This window comes from Scylla paramamosain, chromosome 20 (assembly GCF_035594125.1).
Source record: "Scylla paramamosain isolate STU-SP2022 chromosome 20, ASM3559412v1, whole genome shotgun sequence".
Taxonomy (NCBI): Eukaryota; Metazoa; Arthropoda; class Malacostraca; order Decapoda; family Portunidae; genus Scylla; species Scylla paramamosain.
In genome coordinates, this window is record NC_087170.1 from 20,816,495 (window position 1) to 20,836,494 (window position 20,000).

A 20,000-nucleotide genomic window follows, 5' to 3' on the forward strand; every position below is an offset into this window, starting at 1 on the left:
TAGGCAGTTATTGTGATTTGATCCAGGAAGAGAGTCTACTGAACTCTTTGTATACCCTGTGCTTGGAATACGAAATTGTGTTGGTAGTTTGTGGAGTACTTTCTAGCCGATATATATACTTACCATCACCATCACCATCACCGTAGTCATCATCGTCGTCACCATCATCGACACGCCTCCTCCACTACACACTGACAGGCTCATTACTATACTCTAGCCTTACTATATAAGGTATCACTGCGTGGTTACTTACTAACAGACAATCAGATGCATAATCACTTACGCGTTTATTATGGCGTACCTTGATTCAGCTTATGAGCGGTGCAGAAGTGAAAGGAAATAAAGCAAGACTATGATGGAAAATAGTGGGCTGGGAGGAGAGGAATAAGAAAGCGATAATGTTGGAGTAGTTAGGGAAGGATGAAATTGATAAGCTGATAAGAAATACGTCACGTGAAGATGATTAAAGCTAGTATTGTCATAAGATGATTAGCATTTTCTTTTCTTTTTCATTTTTTTTTTTCAATATATAACAGGGGTTCGAATTAATGTTATAAGGATATGACCACCTGGATGATTCTGATTTCCATGATATGAAAAAAAAAAAGAAATAAATATACAGAAAATGTACTTGGCTAGAAAAAATATATAAATAATGGTGAGGAAATGCGACATGCAAAACAAACAAGTGAAGTGTTGAAGATCCGCGCACTTGTAATGATAAGGAAATGAAGGACACAATGGCTGGATGGGGAAGGGAAAGAGACGGTGGTAAATAAGAGTGATGGAAGGATGGTCATAAAGGAAAGACTCAAAACCATAAACAAAAAGAAGAAATATGAACTAAGAAACTAAAACATGAATGAATGTGAACAAAATATTTTGAATGTCAGATTTAGAGAGAGAGAGAGAGAGAGAGAGAGAGAGAGAGAGAGAGAGAGAGAGAGAGAGAGAGAGAGAGAGAGAGAGAGACTGTGTATGAAACGATAGACATTGCCAACCAAATCTGAGCACGAAAGCAAAGAAAGGAAAGACAGAGCGAAGAAGAGCGACAGCTTGCATTATTGAGAAGCAATCAATGGGCGGCTGCCTTACCGCACGAGAGACCGGATCCACCTACTCCGTTACCGTTGATCTGGGGCACCTCAAGGCCTGCTGGTACATAGGTGACACCGGGAACGCAGCGGGTGCACTGTCTTTTGAGGGCGGGCCGCTGCCTGGACCCGCGGCAGCGCATAGCGAAGCAGAGTTCCTCAGCCATCTCGGCACACAGGGACTGCAGGGAAACGTGGGTAACAGCAAGGTCGAGAGAAGGATGGTCTGCTCACGCCCTCCTGTCTCGTCTGAAGGGCATATAACTGAGGCACCATTAAGGTCCTTTTGTAATGATTCCCCGACGCCCTTGACTCGCAACAAATCGCACACCAGTCACCACACGCAGGTTCCGTGATAAAGCTCATGCTTTCCCGTACATATTGGTGTAAAAAAGTGCATCCGACTGAGAAAATTCGAAATGTTTAGTGAAAAAAGTTACAGTTATGAGTATTTCTTATTACAATATCTCAGCCTAATTATGACGCTTAAGAAATTCATTCAAAACATCAGTGTAATGCTACCCATCTACATATACACATTAATGAGACACGGCGATTACACTCATACATTCAGAGCTATTCCCTCACATCTTTGCCTAAACTCGCTGCAACTTCAAACTTCTTTTTTAGATCATCCCGAGACTCTCCCCAGGCCGACGCACTTCTTTGTACATCAGTATATAAGAAAACATATTTGCTTTATCATTAAATTTTCAACTTTTACGATCTGGGAGTTACTGCGAGTCGAAAGGTCAGCTGATCCCATGTATTTCCTATGGGGAGTCAATTACGAGAATACCTCAATGGGAAAGGCGGCGTGAGCAGGCCTTCCTTCTCTCGATCTTCAGCAACATGATCAAAAGGGAGGGAAGAAGGGTATGGCCAGCGGTAAACTGGTGGAGCAAGATGGACTGGCCAGGTGTAGGTCGAAATGAGGATAAACTGTTACCTGTAGGTGTGTTATTCTTAGGTTGTAGGAAATGAAGGTGAGTGAGGGAAGGTGTTCTTTAATGAGATATCACACGTGTTGTTATGTAAATAATTGTTGCTGTTCTTGTTATTGACGTTATTCTATCAATGACTTTTAACATTGTTTTGCCTTTGATTTGTCACCGTTGGTAGTAACTGGGCATCTGTTACTAGTGATTTTTAAGCATGAGAGGTGAATGGTAGTCAGGCAGATTCACACAGTCGACATGCACACGGACTTCGTTTATTTATTTATGAAAATGAAAATTTATCGATAGAAAAAAAAAAATATAGACATTGGGAATGAAAATCTGGGAATGGGATCTGAAAAATCTGCGTAAAATCAGAGTATAAAATCTTAGTCTATTCCGTATGTGTATCTTATAGGAATCAAAACTGTCATTAAATGGAAGCTATGCAAGAAGGGAGTGAGGAAGAAGGCAAGACAACTACCTTTTCTTCATGCACAGTAAGGAAATATCGGATACATAAAATTAACAATATAAATGTCTAATGTATGACTGAGTGTATAATGCCAAAGTGAAAAGAATGAAAACTGAGTGTATGAATAATATACACATATCATGATAAAGAATAATTAACACAAGGATAGCCTAGTAAAAATATCAGCTACACGAGATAGAGAGAGAGAGAGAGAGAGAGAGAGAGAGAGAGAGAGAGAGAGAGAGAGAGAGAGAGAGAGAGAGAGAGAGAGAGAGAGAACGGAAAGAAAAGGTGATTAATTTATAAAAAAAAGATCAATAAGTAAATAAAATAAAAACGCCATGCAAATTGAGCCTGTTTTTAATCAACAAACTTTCTAAATAATAAACAAGGACGCGACTCCACAACTGTTATATATGCACACACACACACACACACACACACACACACACACACGCACATTCTGTTATCTAGACAAACAGACGAGGGGATAAACAATGGCAACAACGACAACACATGCAAAAAAAAGCACAAAGAACGGGTCATGCTGGTTTCACTGCTAGCATTATGGTTGCTGTTTCCTTACTTTGAACGGCCTCTCTCCTATGTGCATACTGCAGGCCTGCAAGAGACAGCGCATATGTACTAGTACCGCCACACTCTCCAGCTCACTACTGCCGCTGTACAAAACGTTAACTATGTCAAAATTGAGGAACTTTCTCGTAATTCTATGCTTATAAAAGAAAAAAATATTGTCGCCAACTGAGTGAATATTCTGTAGTATTTATAACTGGCTTCCACATGCATACGCGGGCACACACACACACACACACACACACACACACACACACACACACACACATACACACAAACACACACACACACACACACACACACACATTCTAGTCAAATTGGACTGGAATATCTAACTTTCTTGTAATTAAATCCATGTGTACGCTTTTACTCTGCTGTGCATCGCAATTGCTGTTTTCCTTGATGGTAAATTATTATATAACAAGCAAGGATTCCGTCCTTTACACCCCCTCTTTTTTTGTAGCGAACCTGCAGCAACACACGGGGTAGGGCAGGTAGTGTGCTCAGTACAGAAGAGTCAGGAGGTGGTGATGCAATACAGGAGCACGAGAGGGAACACAGATTTTGAATGAAACGTTGGTTCGCTGTGGAGGAAAGGACGTGGGAGATAAAAAAAAAAAAAAAAATGATATCTTTGCATGCCTGTGTTTGGGGGAACATTAATATCACCGCTAGGTTCAGGGAGCGGTTCAGAATAAAAGCAAGACAAGTAAATGGAGAGAAGTTATGTTAAAAGAACCTTTCCGTAAATAAACAGCAAAATAAAGTACTTCCTTCTCCTTCTCTGTGTCTTTGTCTGCCTTTGCCTTTCCCATTTTTCTTCAACTCCACTACTCCTTTACGTATAATCTATAATCCCTCTTCCGCCTGCCTCTTGTCTCCTTTACCTCATTTAATGATAACATCTTCCCTTTCATTCTCCACTGTGCCCTCCTCCTAACCACTTCCCTCCTGCTTCCGCTTCCCTCCATCTCCCATCGCACTCTCGTACTCTCCTTTGTTCCCTCCTCCATAATTACTTAACAATGATAACTAATTTCCAAATGGTTTAAGCTTGACGGTTTAGCTGGAGCCCCATATAAGAGCTCTATTTCTTCATGTACTTTCCGCACCGTTGTCTGTCACTAAGGGTGGATAGTGGAGTTAAAGGAATTGAATCTTCATTTCAGTTTCGTCTTTTCTTGTGTTGTGTTCTTCGTCGCTTCCTTTTTTTTTTTTTCTAACTATCTTTCATCACTTGTTCACGTCATCTCTTAAAAAAATCATCACACCATTTCTCTCAGGTAGTCAGCCATTCACTTCCCTTTACATACAAATACTACAATCTCCATAACCAATGTAAACATATATATTTATTTTACTTTTCATGTCTGATCCCTCTTCTGTCTTTGGTTTCCCTCCTTTCCTTCTTCAGTCCTCCTTTACACTGTTTTCCTTTCCATTTCCCACTGTACCCTATCATCCTTGCTCTTCCCCGAGTCACTCACCCTGTCATTCTGTGCGTTCTTCTTGGCGTTCCAGCAGAACTCTAGAATAGCGATGAGCACAGCGAAGGCAAGGCCACAGAGCAGCACCACGAACACTCCACCTGACGAGAGAGAGAGAGAGAGAGAGAGAGAGAGAGAGAGAGAGAGAGAGAGAGAGAGAGAGAGAGAGAGAGAGAGAGAGAGAGAGAGAGAGAGAGGTGAGCAGGGAAATCAGCTGATGAATAACAAATATTAATTAGAAAGTCAAAGAGGGGTAAACATTAGCCTTGTCAACACATTCAGTAAGTAATTTGACAATAGTTTTCATTACTATTGATATTACTATTCTTCTTCTTCTTCTTCTTCTTCTTCTTCTAACAACCTCACCCTCCTCCCTCAGTCAAACACACGTACCTATGTTATCTACACCTAACGCTGATGCCTTGTTCTCCTTGTTGCTGTCCTCTCTGTTGCACGTGTCTCCTGTGTTCTTCCACCACCGGTTATACAGCATTTGGATAACACCCTTTTCTTGCAGCTCCAGAATAGCCAGTGATATTTTGTCCCTCCACGGAGAACCTGCAGAAATGGGGAAGGGATGGGGATGTGTCAAAGGAGGTGTTTTTATGGGAGGTAATGTTGAGAGGGTGACAGGATGGAGAAAGTGATAGGAATGGGTCAGAAGAAGGCGTTTTTATGGGAGATAATGTTGAAAGGGGCTGCATTTCTTTCCAAAAGCTCTTGTTGGAGGTAACCGTGTCATTCCAACTAGAGCCTTTAGAAAGTAGTCGAAGTGTAGTGTTTTCAGAATACGATCCACACACACACACACACACACACACAGAGCACTGGAATCAACACTCACCCATAGGCGTCGCAATACCATAGCTTTTGGAGTCGAGCAGGCCACCTATCTGAGTGAGGTTACAGTTCCTTTGCACGTAATAATCGAGCATTGAGGACTCCATAAGAAAGGCGTAGTTTCCCTCAAGCACTCGCCTCACCCCCTCATCGTAAGACTGCACAAACACACTTGGCTTCTTGTTCTCCATGAAACGCCACATTTTCTGGTACGTCTCGATCTTGGAGTCCTGAAGGTGTGTGGTAGAGGGAATACTGGTGAATAATGCGGCAGGATATGGAGTTAGGTTGGAGATATAATAGATAGGTTTAGTGAAGGAAGAATCGACGAACAGAGTAGTATGTAGGGAGGTGAAGAGAGAAGGCAGGGTATAAATGATTGGCTGGTAATAAAAAAAAAAAAACAAGAAGAAATGTTGGAGGAGAATGTATTTGGATTTGAAGAGAGGGTTAAAAAAAAATGTTGCAGAAAAGAGAGGAAAAATGGGAAAGGGAAACGGAGAGACAGGAGCAAAATGAGAAAAGATAAATTCTGTGATGGAAAGAAAATAGTGAGTTTTCTAAAAAGGAATATAAAGAAATGTATGGAGAATGAATGCAAGAGAGAGAGAGAGAGAGAGAGAGAGAGAGAGAGAGAGAGAGAGAGAGAGAGAGAGAGAGAGAGAGAGAGAGAGACGGACGAACGGAAATAGCCAGACAGACAGACAGGCAGACGGGCAAAGAGGAAGGAAAATCACATAAGTTATCAGACACAACACAAATAACTACTCTGGCAAAATCATACGTTGCACTGCTTATGTCAAAATAAAGTCCGACATTTCAAGGACGGGAGCATGAAAGTCGGAAAATAGAGTAGCGAAAGACGTACCACATAAATTAAATAGAAGAAAAAATCACGAAACTAACACAAATGAAAACAATTATATTTACAAATTACAGAAATCTTTGATACGAACACAGCAAACAACAGAGAGGCGAACACTACAGCTACGTGGGAGATACGAACACACACACACACACACACACACACATCTGTCATGGAGGAGAGAGACTGATGAATGATTTTCTTCGTATTGCGGAGAATATAATGACGTCTTTACGTAAGAGTGGATAGAAAGTACTACTACTACTACTACTACTACTACTACTACTACTACTACTACTACTACTACTACTACTACTACTACTTTTTATCATGTAAGAAAATCATAGAAAATAACAGAATCATTCCCTTTCTGAATAACAGCATCAAAAAAATCATAACTATGGGATATGAAAAATCAAAGTATTAGACGTCTTAGCGTTGCCTGAGACTGAATTAATCTCTTCAGTTCCTCATGTGCGCAGTGAACTCAATAGTAACTTATTTCCTCGAAGCAATAGGTGACGCTTTGCTGTAAATCCCAGATATAAAGCGGGTAAGGAAGAGAGGAGGGTAGGATTAATGACGCAAAGTTTTAGCGAGAGTTGCATTGCCTCTGCAGCGGACAAAGGCATCAAGAAGTTACAGAGCAGGGCGGGGAAGATAGAGGACTAGGCGGGGGAAGGTAACATTGGACGGAAGAGGCAAGGGAGGGAAGGAGGGAGGGAGGAAGGGAAGGAGTGGTGTAGTTTGGTGTTGAGATCTGGGAAGTTAGGAGGAGGGTGAGATCAGTAGCGGCAGGAGAATTGGATCAGTGAGTGACAAGTAATGAGTTTGTGTTGCGATAAAGTGTTGTAGCTGCGGCATTTTGACGGATACACTAGACTGGTGAGGTGCAAAAAATAAAGCGATGCCAAAAAAAAAAAAAAAAAAAAAAAAATAAGTAACAGGTAAATCACAGGTTAAAAAATAGAAAAAAAGAAGGTAAAAAGTAATAATTAAGTATAGACAAGTGTAGAAAACAATATAACATCACCACTAAGTTTATAAAGTGACGGATGAACGTATAAAGGCAGACGAAAAAAAAAAATAAATAAATAAATAAAATCATACAAAAGGAATAACGTTAAGGAGCAGATATCATGAATCTACAGTGATAAATGAATGTATGGAAAATAACACTAGGGAATGAATGTTAGGAATATGCTCTTACAGTGACGAATTGGGGCGCGGAGGGAGAAAGAGAGAGCAGAGGATTGTATTCGGAAACACTCGTCTCTCTCATCACTATTATTTTCCAAGGCCACATAGATGATTACCCAGGTTCTCGAGAGTGTTTCTCCTGTTGATGACGTAGAAATCTAGTTCATCTGTCACTAGAACCGTAAAAACACCCTTAAAACCCGTGTAATTTCAACTAGAGCCTTTTGAAAGTAGTAGAAGTGCGGCGGGGAAGCTTTTCAGAATGTGGTTCAGAGTGCTATGGAATTAAATCTGCTTAGTGAAATTTACAACCAAGGATTTAGGATTTAGTGTAGGTGAAAAAGTACCTGGAAGAAGGTCATGGTGGAGCCAGAAGCTTGGATGCCGTACGCAATCTCAGTCTGACTCGCCAAGTCCTCCACGTCGTCTGCAATACACGCACACACACACACATGCAAAAAACAACAGCAATAGCAACAGTGCAAGACAGTCAAAGAAAAACAACATACATGGCCACAAAATCATGTCCACAACACAACACAAATGGGAAAATACATGCAAAAACTCAATACACCCATGCACAACACCACAACACCACAACACCACAATACCGCCACACAAAATACCTGAAAGGAAAAACAAAGTTGGAAAGTAAAACGAGTAAGAAAACAAGACATCGTTCACAGGCACTTGGTGGAGAGGAGAAACAGAGGGCGTGAGTGGGTTGGTTACTCTTACCCTGAAGAAGGTAGTTGTTGTACCTCCCGCTAGAGAACCGTACGCTATTTCCTTCTGGGCAGCTAGATCCTCCGCACCCTCTGCAATACACGAACTGCTCTCTCTCTCTCTGTCTCTCTCTCTCTCTCTCTCTCTCTCTCTCTCTCTCTCTCTCTCTCTCTCTCTCCCTCTCTCTCTCTCTCTCTCTGGTTCTTTATCACCCTCTCCTAATTTCTTCTGAATCCAACTTTTTCCTTGGCCCGTCGAAATGAGTCAAGTTATTTTCTCCTTTTTTTCCCTCTTATCTCTTCTTCCTCCCTCCCTCCTTATCGCTTACCTCTCTCTCTCTCTACCCTCTCACTTTGATCATACCACATGCCCGGCCTTCTTCGCTATCTATTGCCAACGTTCTTTCCTCCTTTCCTTTCGCTTTTCCTTGCCATCATTCCCCGTTTTCCTCATATTTCGATAAGAGGTAAATGGGTTTTCAGCGAACTCACTAAAAACTTCCCAGTAGACCTAACCACAACCCGACCTATCTCATTCCAACTTTTCGAGAAGGAGGAGGAGGAGGAAGAGGAGGAGGAGAAGGAGGAGGAGGAGGAAAGGAATGGGCTTATACATATAGTAAGTAATCTTTACTGGCTTGTGACCTCAGAAAATTGTTGTTGTAATAGATATTTCCTGGAAACATGTAGAATATGAATATAAATAATAGATTAGATAGATAGATAGATAGATAGATAGATAGATAGAGAGAGAGAGAGAGAGAGAGAGAGAGAGAGAGAGAGAGAGAGAGAGAGAGAGAGAGAGAGAGAGAGTCATATTGAAGAGCACCCCTGACCCCCTCTGAACTTACCTATAGGCGTGATCATTCTCTCCACGGTGAGGAAGGCGGCAAGATTGGCGGTGTAGGAGGAAATAATGATGAGGGTAAAGAACCACCAGATGCCGCCCACGATGCGAGTTGAGCACGCCTTTAACAGTGGACGTGGGGAGGGATAGACGAAAGATAATGTTAATTTGTGTATGTGTGTGTATGTGTATGGGAGTGTATTAATGGTTCACTATGCGTTGTAAGTCAGGCATGCTTATATTCATTCACACATACATATATAACCACATGGGTCACGTAGAGTATAAATTGTTTCCTTTCTTAGTGGTCGAAGTCAAGCTGGCACTTTTTTCATCTCTTCCCAATCAATAACACGATACTAAACTGAATTTCAAGTGTTACAAATTCGTTCATCTTTTTTAGTAGTTAATCCAATGATCACACAAACGTTTAGTATCAACTCATATCAATGTTATTTATGCGTTAGTAGTGTTATTTATTGTGCTTTTCTTGCTCTCATTCATCTCCTTCTGATCTTATTGTCATCATCACCTTCAGTGTTCTGTCTCATTCATCACCTTTTGTTCGATGAGTTGCGAAGCCTCACGGACAGATCTCATCCATCATCGTCACCTGTACTCCCTTCATAACACCGCTCCTGCCGATCACTCACCCCACACACACCTCTCGCTCTGCCCCCGCCAGTCTCTCACCTTGCAAACTCTCGCCCTTAACTTTCACTATCTCATGTATTCTTTTAATGTTAAACCTGGAAATAGATACATAAATAAATGGAAATTGATACAAAAATAAGTAACACACACACACACACACACACACACACACACACACACACACACACACACACACATATATTAGTACAGTTAAACATTTTGACAGCTCACTGACAGGTCGTCTCTACCAGTCCCTCCCACACACACACACACACACACACACACACACCCAGCACCTCCACCCATCCAATTTAACATCACACACACACACACACACACACACACACACACACACACACAGCATCCATCAGTCACTTCCAGTTCACCGCACATCTATTTCCCTGCACTCTGCCTCCACTTTACCAAACCCCATCATCAGCCACCACCTTTACTATTCATCTTCTCGCTGCAGACTTTAACACTCTTAACTTGCATTCCTCCGCTTAACTTCAGCAGGAAACATATCGCAATTTCCTCACTTTTACACACTTATCTTCCCCCACATCACTTACCTTAGGGTTCAGATCGGACCCCTGCTGCATGAGGGTGCCAATGGTGAACCAGAAGCTATTGGAGAGGGAGAACTGGTTTTCCACGACGTCATTTTCTTGAGAGCACGGATGAGGGTTGTACCATTCATAGGGGGAGAACCGCGCCACTATGAACATTGTGATGGAGACGAGAACGTAGGCAGCGAGTACGTAGAGCCAAATTTCAATGGCCAGAGGGTTCATGAAGGAGAAGAGTCTGGTTTGCTGGCTTGTAGGAACCTGTAATGAGGAATTATGACATTGCAGTATGTTAGATGGAAAGGAATGTAGAGAACAGGTAAAATTAGTGAAGAAAAATGACCATTATGTATTAAATTGAGAAAAAAGGGATCAGAGAGAGAGAGAGAGAGAGAGAGAGAGAGAGAGAGAGAGAGAGAGAGAGAGATAGTAGGCGGAACTGAACGACAGATATGAGAGGGGAGAGACATGGAAGGGACAACTGGGAGACAACAGCAAAGGTCAAGAGAGCAATCCTGTTTGTTCTCATGGGAAAGAAAAGGAATTGTGTGGAGAAGAAGGAGGAGGGGAGGAGGAGGAGAAGGAGAAGTAGAGAGGAAGAAGGAGAAGAAGGAGAGGTGGAGATGGAGGAAGAGGAAGAGAAGTTACCGAAAATAGAAAAGACGAGATAACGACGAAAAAAGAAAACTTAATAAGCAGAAACATTTAAGAAGAAGCAAAACTAAAAATGAAATAGAAGATACAGATAGACAGATAGATAGATAGATAGATAGATAGAGAGAGAGAGAGAGAGAGAGAGAGAGAGAGAGAGAGAGAGAGAGAGAGAGAGAGAGAGAGAGACTGCCCACACACCAAACCCTAGGGGGAAAGAGGAAAGAGAGAGAAAATGAAAGGAATGGAAGGAAAACAACTCCCTCTCCCCCCCTCACTTCCCTACCCACCCAATCACCGCGGGGGTCATGTTTCAGTAACACAACGCGGCAAAGACAACAAAAATCAGCCTTGAAAACGCCAAAGGGAAGTCAAAGATAAGGGAAGGGAGATAATGTAAGACTAAGGAAGCTAAAGAGAACGAGTTACACACACACACACACACACACACACACACACACACACAGCAGGGAAGAACATTAACCCTTTCACTTAGATACGAGACAATTATTACCTTTATAAGCATCTGCAAGAAAGTTAGGGGTGGAAAAGAGGAGATTTTGCAATTTCTACCCGGTTTAAAGGTTGGATGTGGCTGTAGAACACGTAAAGATGTCTCAGAGTAACTGGTAATTAGGGAAAGGTGTACCTGGTGGCAGTCAAAGGGTTAAACAACAAGGGGTGCTTACCTTAAATAAGATGCCGATTCCCACGTTCATGAAGGGCTTGGTAAAATCGATCACGTTCTCTCTGGCGTAGTTAATTGTCATTGAACCTATGGCGAGGTCGGCTTTCTAGAGAGAGAGAGAGAGAGAGAGAGAGAGAGATATTAGGTGTACATCATAAATACACAATACCTTCCCATTTCTCCTATTCCTCTTCCTGTTACATCCACAACTATTCCATTCCTCTATCAGACACACCCTCATCTCCCTGGTAATGGGTGACTCTCCCTCTTATCAGTCCCCCTTCCCTTAGTCTGATCAGTGAGGGGAAATTAATGGGACTGTCAGGATAGACCAATGCCATCTGCCCGCTGATGGATCATGGGCTACAGACGTGCTTGGGATGGTTTAATCTTAATATATGAGAAGATGAATACTGCTAGTGGATCTTTCTCTGATAATAGTCATAAGGAACACTGATGGAATGCTGAGTGATTAGGTTGTATTAGTAGGCGGGTTACTAATAACGTCTTACTCATAAGGTAATAACAAGCAGTACAGGGACGCGTTGAAATGTCTGCCTGGAAATGTGGGTTTTGTTAATGAGCTCTGTGTCTTCTAGGGGGTATAGAAATTTAGTGAGATGCTTGTGATATCTACTTTCTACTTCAGGTTGGGTCATAAGGGCCCCTAGCACCTACCTTGCATTGTTAGTATATATCTATGTGATTAAGAATGTGTTAGTATTGTCCACACACACACACACACACACACACACACACACACAATAAAACAAAACAAAACAGAAAGTAAACATTAATGATAGCTCTCCTAATAACATATTCAAACCTCAGATATAAGTTATTTTCACATAAAACAGACAAGAAACATATCAACAATGGCAACAAAAAATAGTAAGATTTATAACGTATACGGAAATAAATGAAAATAAAGTAGTTACGCTGTACATAAAACCCTCAATTACAAAACAACGGTGGAAAAGTGACAAGGAGTTAGAGGAAAGAGAAGAGGCCTTACTTTTAACAATGCACGGAGGAATGTGAGGCAAGGTGAAACTGTGGAAAAAAAAAAAAAAAAAACACATTGCTTTAACCATTCACGGAGTCAGACTGTACAAGACAAGACGGGCCAAGCAGCAGTGTTTTGACAGAGGCCTCGTGCAGTGTGGAAGACGCTGGGTTTTGAATAATAGAGTTCAGGTGTCTATAGCGAAAGACTCCCATCAGAACTAAAGGAAAGGAAATATATCTACAAACAAACAATAAACGAACGAAGAAATAGTGTTTTGACTGATGTCTTGAGGACGGTAGAATATGATTTTTTTTTTTTTATAGGTTCAAATTTATACAAGAGAAAAAAAAAATTATATCGAAATTAAAGAAAGAAAATATACAAAACACACACACACACACAAAAAAAAAAAAAAAAAAAACGAACGAATCATAACAGACAACAACAATGAATAAAAAGACAGAAAGAGTAAAGAAACAGAAAACAACAACAAAACAAAAGAAAAAAAAAACACGGAGGAAAAAAGAAAGAAAACGATGACATCTCTTCATCCTCATTCCCTCTTCTTCGCCTCCTTCAGAGTCACACGTACGTTCTCCTGCAGTTCCCTCACGATGCCGTTCCACTCGCCAGTGTCCGGGTCCTGGATGCCGTAGGTCCTGGAGGGCGAGACCTGGATGATGTAGCGGAACCCGATGAGAGAGGCGATGTCGTGCAGCATGTCCACACAGAACCCCTCGTAGCGGTCGTTCCCCGTCAGGTTGTCGCCCTTCCGTAGCATCACGTGAGGCGTCTCCTGGTGGTGGTGGTGGTGGTGGTGGTGGTGTTTAAGATCGCGGTGATGATAGTCGCAGTTTAAAGTTTAGAGTTTTCTTACACACACACAGACACACACAGACACACACACAACAGCAGCAGCAGCAGCAGCAGCACCCTCCGTCCTCTCCCGCTTCCCCTAAGATCAGACGTAATCAAGCGGTCATTAATCTCATCTGAATGCCACAAAAGCGTTCAAATCCCTCTGCGGGTCCGCCAAAGACGATCACAACCAATTAGAAGCTGTAATAGGCTGCCGGAGTCTCGACACGTTGCATAAGGCAGAGGAATGGAAGGAGGAGGAGGAGGAGGTACACATGAATGAAGGATAATCATGTAATTAGGCACGTTGTTGGTTAATGACATGCTTAACTACTAGGGTGAACAAATAGATCTTCACTACTTGTGTGTGAAAGAGAGAACAAGAGGAAGAAGTGGAGTAGAAGAAGAAAGAGAAAGGGAAGGTGAAGGAGGAGGGAGAAAAGGAAGATGAACAGGAAGAGGAAGCGAATGAGAATCGATGGGAGGGGCAAGAGGAGGAAGAGGAGGAGGAGGAGGAGGTGGGAAGGAAATAGAGGGTTTGGCGTATCAAAGGATTAATTGGGATATATATCTAAAGCCCTTCTGGAGAGGGTAAACTGGCGGTGGCGATAGAGGGAAATGGAAGGGGCTGTGATGCTGTGGTGATGGTGGTGATGATGGGGGAATCAAAGTAGTTGGGAAGGCTGCAGATATAATGATGATGGCTCGTAGACAAAGGAAATGGTGATGGCACACACACACACACACACACACACACACACACACACACACACACACACAGAGAGAGAGAGAGAGAGAGAGAGAGAGAGAGAGAGAGAGTCCCAGGGGTAAGTCATTTGTTTGGTTCGGTTCACTATTACAATTATAACCTGTGAAATTAACCAGATAAATGTATAAAATCAAACGGAGCAGACGCACGCTTAGCCGCAGAAAGTACACGGATAACATGCAATAAACGTTCGAATCAGAGGGATTTACACAGGTTAATTAGAGGCACGCTGTGATGCACGCGAGTAAGCAAGTACTGTGGGCGCCTGAAAGTTTGATGTAAAAAATGCAACTCGGTTTTATGTGTATTTGCGAGAGAGAGAGAGAGAGAGAGAGAGAGAGAGAGAGAGAGAAAGAGAGAGAGAGAGACTATTCCTCTACTAATGAAATCAAGACCGCGAATAATATTTCTCGAAACGCATATGTTAAAATACAAATTAAATTGCTACTAGGTTCCGTTAAGCTTATTCAAACCGCTTCGCTACACTGCGTTAACACAAGACTCCAAATACTTCAACGAATTCTATATCAAGCCTTACAACAACCAATTACCAGTAAAAAAAAAAGCAGTTACGAATACACTACGTTATAATCTTCTAAACCTTCTCGTGTGAGTCTATTCCAACCAGTAAGCTATGTAAGAAATACCCCAGACATGAGCTGTTTCACGATTCCGTTCCACTCCCCAGTCACGGGATTCGGAGCGCCGTAAACGCCTTCAGGAGAGATCTCAAGGATGTAGTCGAAACCTGCGTGAACGGAGATCTCGTGCAGAAGGTCCACACAGAACCCGTAGAAGCGCTGGTTGCCTGTGAAGTTCTTCCCCGGACGCATCATCATAAAGGGGTTGTCCTGTTGGCGGTTACGAGGAAATGAAGCTTTGGTAGTGACTGGTTCAATGCACGAAAGACAAGACAGGGTAAGAAAAGGTTATTGATGGTATGGTGATAAAAGATTGCTTCTGTTGCTGGGACTGGTGAGGGTTCATTGTTTTGGTGATACTAGAAGCTTGTATTCGGAAACCTTCTTCTCTCTCACCACAGATAAGGATACTGATGGTAGTTTGGTGATAAGAGATTGCTTCAGTAGTTGGAAATGGTGATGATCCGTTGTGTCTTGGTGAGATAGAGTATTCAGAAACGCTCTGTTCTCTCACCGCAACTATTTTCAAACGCCATAAAGATGATTGGGCGGGTTCTTAAGAGTGTTTCTGCTGTTAATTATATAGAAATCTTGTCATTATCTCATTAGAATCTTAAAATACCCTTAAAAACCGGTATGACTTCAACTAGAGGTTTTTGAAAGTAATGGAGGTGATATTGGCAGTAGTTTTAGCGGAATTCTGCAGTTAAGCAACGAAGTAGATAGAAAAGTAGATGAAATAACAGACAGTAGATGACAAAATGGAGGGTTTACGGAAAGTAAGACTAATAAACCAGGCAATTAACATGTAATGAAGCAGTATTGTTCATCTTGCCTCGCCAGAGAGAGAGAGAGAGAGAGAGAGAGAGAGAGAGAGAGAGAGCACTTCAAAGAGGTTTACGTAATTAACGGGAAAAAATAGTTAATGCCAAATAATATTTTCATCTCAGAGTAAAAGAAAAAAAAACCTTTCCGTAATGCAGCCATTATGTGAAAATGATTTGCAGAAATATGAGGGTGATTATGACAATATTACTCTACATATAGTAAATTATCTTTGACTTCCGTATTCCTCTCATTTGCTTGCAATTAGAATTTTTGTGTGCCAGATCCTATTGATTGGCAGTTCTCGTCCTTGCTGGCGGCTCTCTCGTGGTGCACCATGGCAACGCACCGCTAGTCTTGGTCATGTTGCTGGCCTTGCTTCAGAGATGGTCGTGGGCTTTGTAGTGACTTGAATACTGCTTAGTAACCATGCCACATATTTTTTTCGCCATTCCTGGTAACCATGGTAACTGAATGAAAATCTTGCAATTGAGTGTCGCGTGTTTACCTTCCTGCATCGGATGTTAATGATGGGGCAGCGAGTGTTCCATTCTTTGCAACTCAAATTCGTGATTCTTGGAAGTGAAAACAAAGATTAATTCCACATTTTTAGAGATCCTATTAAAAAAGCAAGTTTCTTTATATCTTCCCTTGAAATCTAAACCTGATTATAAACTCCGAGAATCTTTTTTTTTACATAAATCACCTTCGTCATTCAGTACCTCTGTCAGATCCCCTCTCAGTCTACACCTTTAGAATGAAAATTGAACTAGCACTTTCAGCCTTCAGTCATAAAGATAAATCCCTGCTAAAAGAACATTATTCAGTGATACCCTCCTTACGTCATTGTTGCTCTCTAATCCACACATTCCTTCCAGTTCCCTTCCTTACTTACCGCACTTTCATCTTCCCCGTAATGAGTCACACGTTTCTCGCCACATTCTCTCCTAATAAGCAACCTTTATAACTTTACGCGTCCTGCATTTCTCTCCCCACCTCTCTTCCGTCCCTGCTTCCATTCCATTCCTAGCTGACAGCGCAGGTATGAGCAGTGACAGCAGATTGGGAAATGGAAGATGCTGAGCTGGGCAAGAGGACGTGATGGGAAGGATGTATTAATGAAATGAGTGTACTAGGACTTGTGAACGTGAAGATTGAATTAACTCACCAGGTTCGTTGTTACTAGAAGGGTGACGTTCATAGTACCCGGGTCGTAGAAGGCCGCTCTGTCCGTGATGTTGACCCCTGACCCTGGCCCCCACTCGCCGACCTAAGGGAGCACACACTCAAAGAATTAATACACACACATACAAAGCAGTAGTGGCAGTTTTATTGACCCAAATCACACATAGGTTGTTTCATAATGCATGATTAAGACCCTGAGAGAGGTACAGGATATAAACACATAAAAAAATACTAATAGGAAATAACTGCAGTCGAAAAATCAGTACAGATTATTAGTTTAAAGAGTAAACCCTCTCCCCCCCTTCCTTCCAGCACACACGGATTATAAAGGGATAAACATAAGAAAAAAAAGGACACGTCTACAAAAACACCCCATTTCTAGTACAATGGTACATTTAAACTGACACAATCACCACTATCACCACAACTATCACGATACGAACTACAAATCCTAATCTAGAAACCTGCATGTCCCTCCTCCTTCCCCACCAACACACACACACACACACACACACACACACACACACACACACACACACACACACCTGGGCGTGGTCTCGGGCTGTCTGTCCCTAAACGAGGTAAACGGTAGGGTGATATGATTATTTAAATGCGGGGAATGAAATTAGTGAGATTGTGTTGGTCCTCTGGCTGTAGAATTTCCATTTCCCTCCTCCCATCACTAATTTTTCATTTATAAGTCTATCTGTCGGTCTATCTAATCCTTCCCCCACCCTCTCTCTCTCTCTCTCTCTCTCTCTCTCTCTCTCTCTCTCTCTCTCTCTCTCTCTCTCTCACCTTCACCAGGGAGTGTTGCTTTAGCTTCAGAATGTCGAGTTTGAAGTTTGTTCTCCTTCCTTCCTTGAACTGGATGGGGCCCGTGATGCCACGAAACTCCACCTTTCGGAGGGAGAGAAGGAGGAGGGTTGAAATAAGACTGGAGTAGGAGGAAGAGGAGGAGGAAGAGGGCATTGGCGACGACGACGACAAGAGAAAGGGGGAGGAGGGTGAGCGAGGGAAGGTGGAAGGAGAGAAGAGCGTTGATAGAATTGAATAAGTAAGGGAAGGAAGGACAATTAGGACGAGAGGGGGAAGGGCAGAGAAGTGATACAGGCAGGGTTGAGTGGAGAAGGAAATGGAGGCGCGGACAAAATGAGATTGTAATAGATGAAAGGAAAAGTAGATATTAATTATGCATATACACTAAATTTATGTATGTGTGTGTGTGTGTGTGTGTGTGTATGTGTGTGTGTGTGTGTAAGCATATGTATATCATCTTCCTAATCTTCTTACGTATCTGAGTCTTCCACCAAGTAAAGACATAGCAGTATTTTCTCCGTGTTCAGCGTGGCGAGACTCCCTTTTTGCAGGCGACTAAAAAATACCAGCACTGCAGCAAGAAGCCAGTCATATGAAGAGAGGAGTAAGAAAGCGAGGCATAACTTCACATCTCCTTGCTTCATGAAGGTGGTTACTGGTAGTCTTTTTTTTATTATTATTATTTATTTATTTTTTTTTCCGAGGAAGTAGAGGATTACCATATGAAATTCTTTTACGTCACATCAGTAGCTTGTAATAATCCTGTTGATAAGGAGGAATGAAACCGTAGCGTTGAAGTGTTATTATGTATAGAGTCCTACGAATTAGTTTGCGTTAGGTATATAATTGGTTCATATGATTGATTGATATGTTACTGACCATAATGCGCGCTTATTAACAAGACATGTATTCGCTGCAGCATTCACGCACCTCACATGACTGGCAACCGTCTGTGGCTTTACATGTACGTCACACACATCAACATTTGTCGTGAAGACGTGAATAAGCGTCATCAAGGTTTCGAACTCCTTCCAGGCATCAGTTGTCAGCATCCGCACTTCATTTCGCTTATGTGCTTCTTAAATAATCTGAATATTGAAACCTTCCAGACACGTTGCCGAAATACTGATACGGCAACACTTTCATAGTTCAGTTATTACCTACTTTTTATATTTTCTTGCCGTAAGGACATTTTTAAGAAACTGCGCAGGAAAGGAAGTGGCTGCGTCATATAACGGCCTTCGCCCTGTTATATGAAGTAATTGTATTGTTATTAAAAACACCACTTTTATTTATCTTTTTTTTTTTTTCACAACAGAGGCATGTCCACGAATATTCACAATGCTTTCCAAAATTCTCCTAACAAAAACATTTATTCCTCTTCCTACCTTCACCTCCTCTCATTTCATTCTTTCCACACGCCTCGTCTCCTCTTCTTCGAAATAAACTTTTGGCTCATTACCGTAATGTAAACGAAGGATTGCGCCCCTCGCTGAGCCATCTGTGTCACCAATCCCGCTCACGCCCTTCTCCAGGACGCGGGATAGGGGTGCTAAGGGTTCCTACTCAGATAATGGAATTGTCCTGGGAGTGTTGGAATGAATGTTGTAGAGTTAAAGGAGTTAGATAAGTAGTAGTAGTAGTAGTAGTAGTAGTAGTAGTAGTTGGTTAGGTTAGGTTAGCAATAGTAAAGATTCCTGAGATTGTAAATGTCATCTGTTTTTGAGGTTGTTTCACACACACACATACACACACACACACACACACACACACACACACACACACCGAATTTATGTAGTTGAAGAGCGAGGAGCCGTCGCCCCAAGGCAGCTCATGGTCGCAGGATAGATTGGACACCTTCAGGGTCGTGGAGCGCTCCAGGGCTTGTAAACCCAAGGCGAACACATGAACGCTGTCGTAAATGAGAGCTGGCTCCACCTGTTAGATAGATAGATAGATAGACAGACAGATAGATAGATAGATAGATAGATAGAGAGAGAGAGAGAGAGAGAGAGAGAGAGAGAGAGAGAGAGAGAGAGAGAGAGAGAGAGAGAGAGAGAGAGAGAGAGAGAGAGAGAGAGAGAGAGAGAGAAATTTAGCTCATACTCTATAAATCAAGTTCATTCAAATAATTTTTAGACAAAAATGTGGACGAAAAATGTGAAAAATAATCTTTTGGGTATCGCTAACTTGAAACACTAGACTCAAATTCCTTCCTATCTCATTTTTAAATCTAAACATCACACTTGGACCTATTATTCCCCGCC

The 20,000-nt window shown here is 41.9% G+C and overlaps 1 protein-coding gene across 16 annotated transcripts in view; it reads right to left on the reverse strand.

Moving 5' to 3' along the window:
• Positions 1-20,000, reverse strand: part of LOC135110605 (glutamate receptor ionotropic, kainate 2-like) — a 76,208-nt gene that overhangs the window by 806 nt on the left and 55,402 nt on the right. For 6 of the 16 annotated variants that reach the window (XM_064023103.1, XM_064023098.1, XM_064023099.1 and 3 more), the window contains exons 8-20: positions 19,519-19,671; positions 17,713-17,814; positions 16,898-16,999; positions 14,911-15,114; positions 11,629-11,733; positions 10,292-10,549; positions 9,070-9,187; positions 7,841-7,920; positions 5,433-5,658; positions 4,982-5,146; positions 4,589-4,689; positions 3,094-3,129; positions 1,121-1,276 (exon numbers count right to left, since the gene is read on the reverse strand). In XM_064023103.1, the coding sequence (XP_063879173.1) occupies positions 1,121-1,276; positions 3,094-3,129; positions 4,589-4,689; positions 4,982-5,146; positions 5,433-5,658; positions 7,841-7,920; positions 9,070-9,187; positions 10,292-10,549; positions 11,629-11,733; positions 14,911-15,114; positions 16,898-16,999; positions 17,713-17,814; positions 19,519-19,671 (1,806 nt within the window). Of the gene's footprint in view, positions 1-1,095; positions 1,277-3,093; positions 3,130-4,588; positions 4,690-4,981; positions 5,147-5,432; positions 5,659-7,840; positions 7,921-8,231; positions 8,312-9,069; positions 9,188-10,291; positions 10,550-11,628; positions 11,734-13,228; positions 13,433-14,910; positions 15,115-16,897; positions 17,000-17,712; positions 17,815-19,518; positions 19,672-20,000 lie in introns of all 16 variants that reach the window. The other 10 variants (XM_064023105.1, XM_064023101.1, XM_064023111.1 and 7 more) reach the window with 10 other exon arrangements.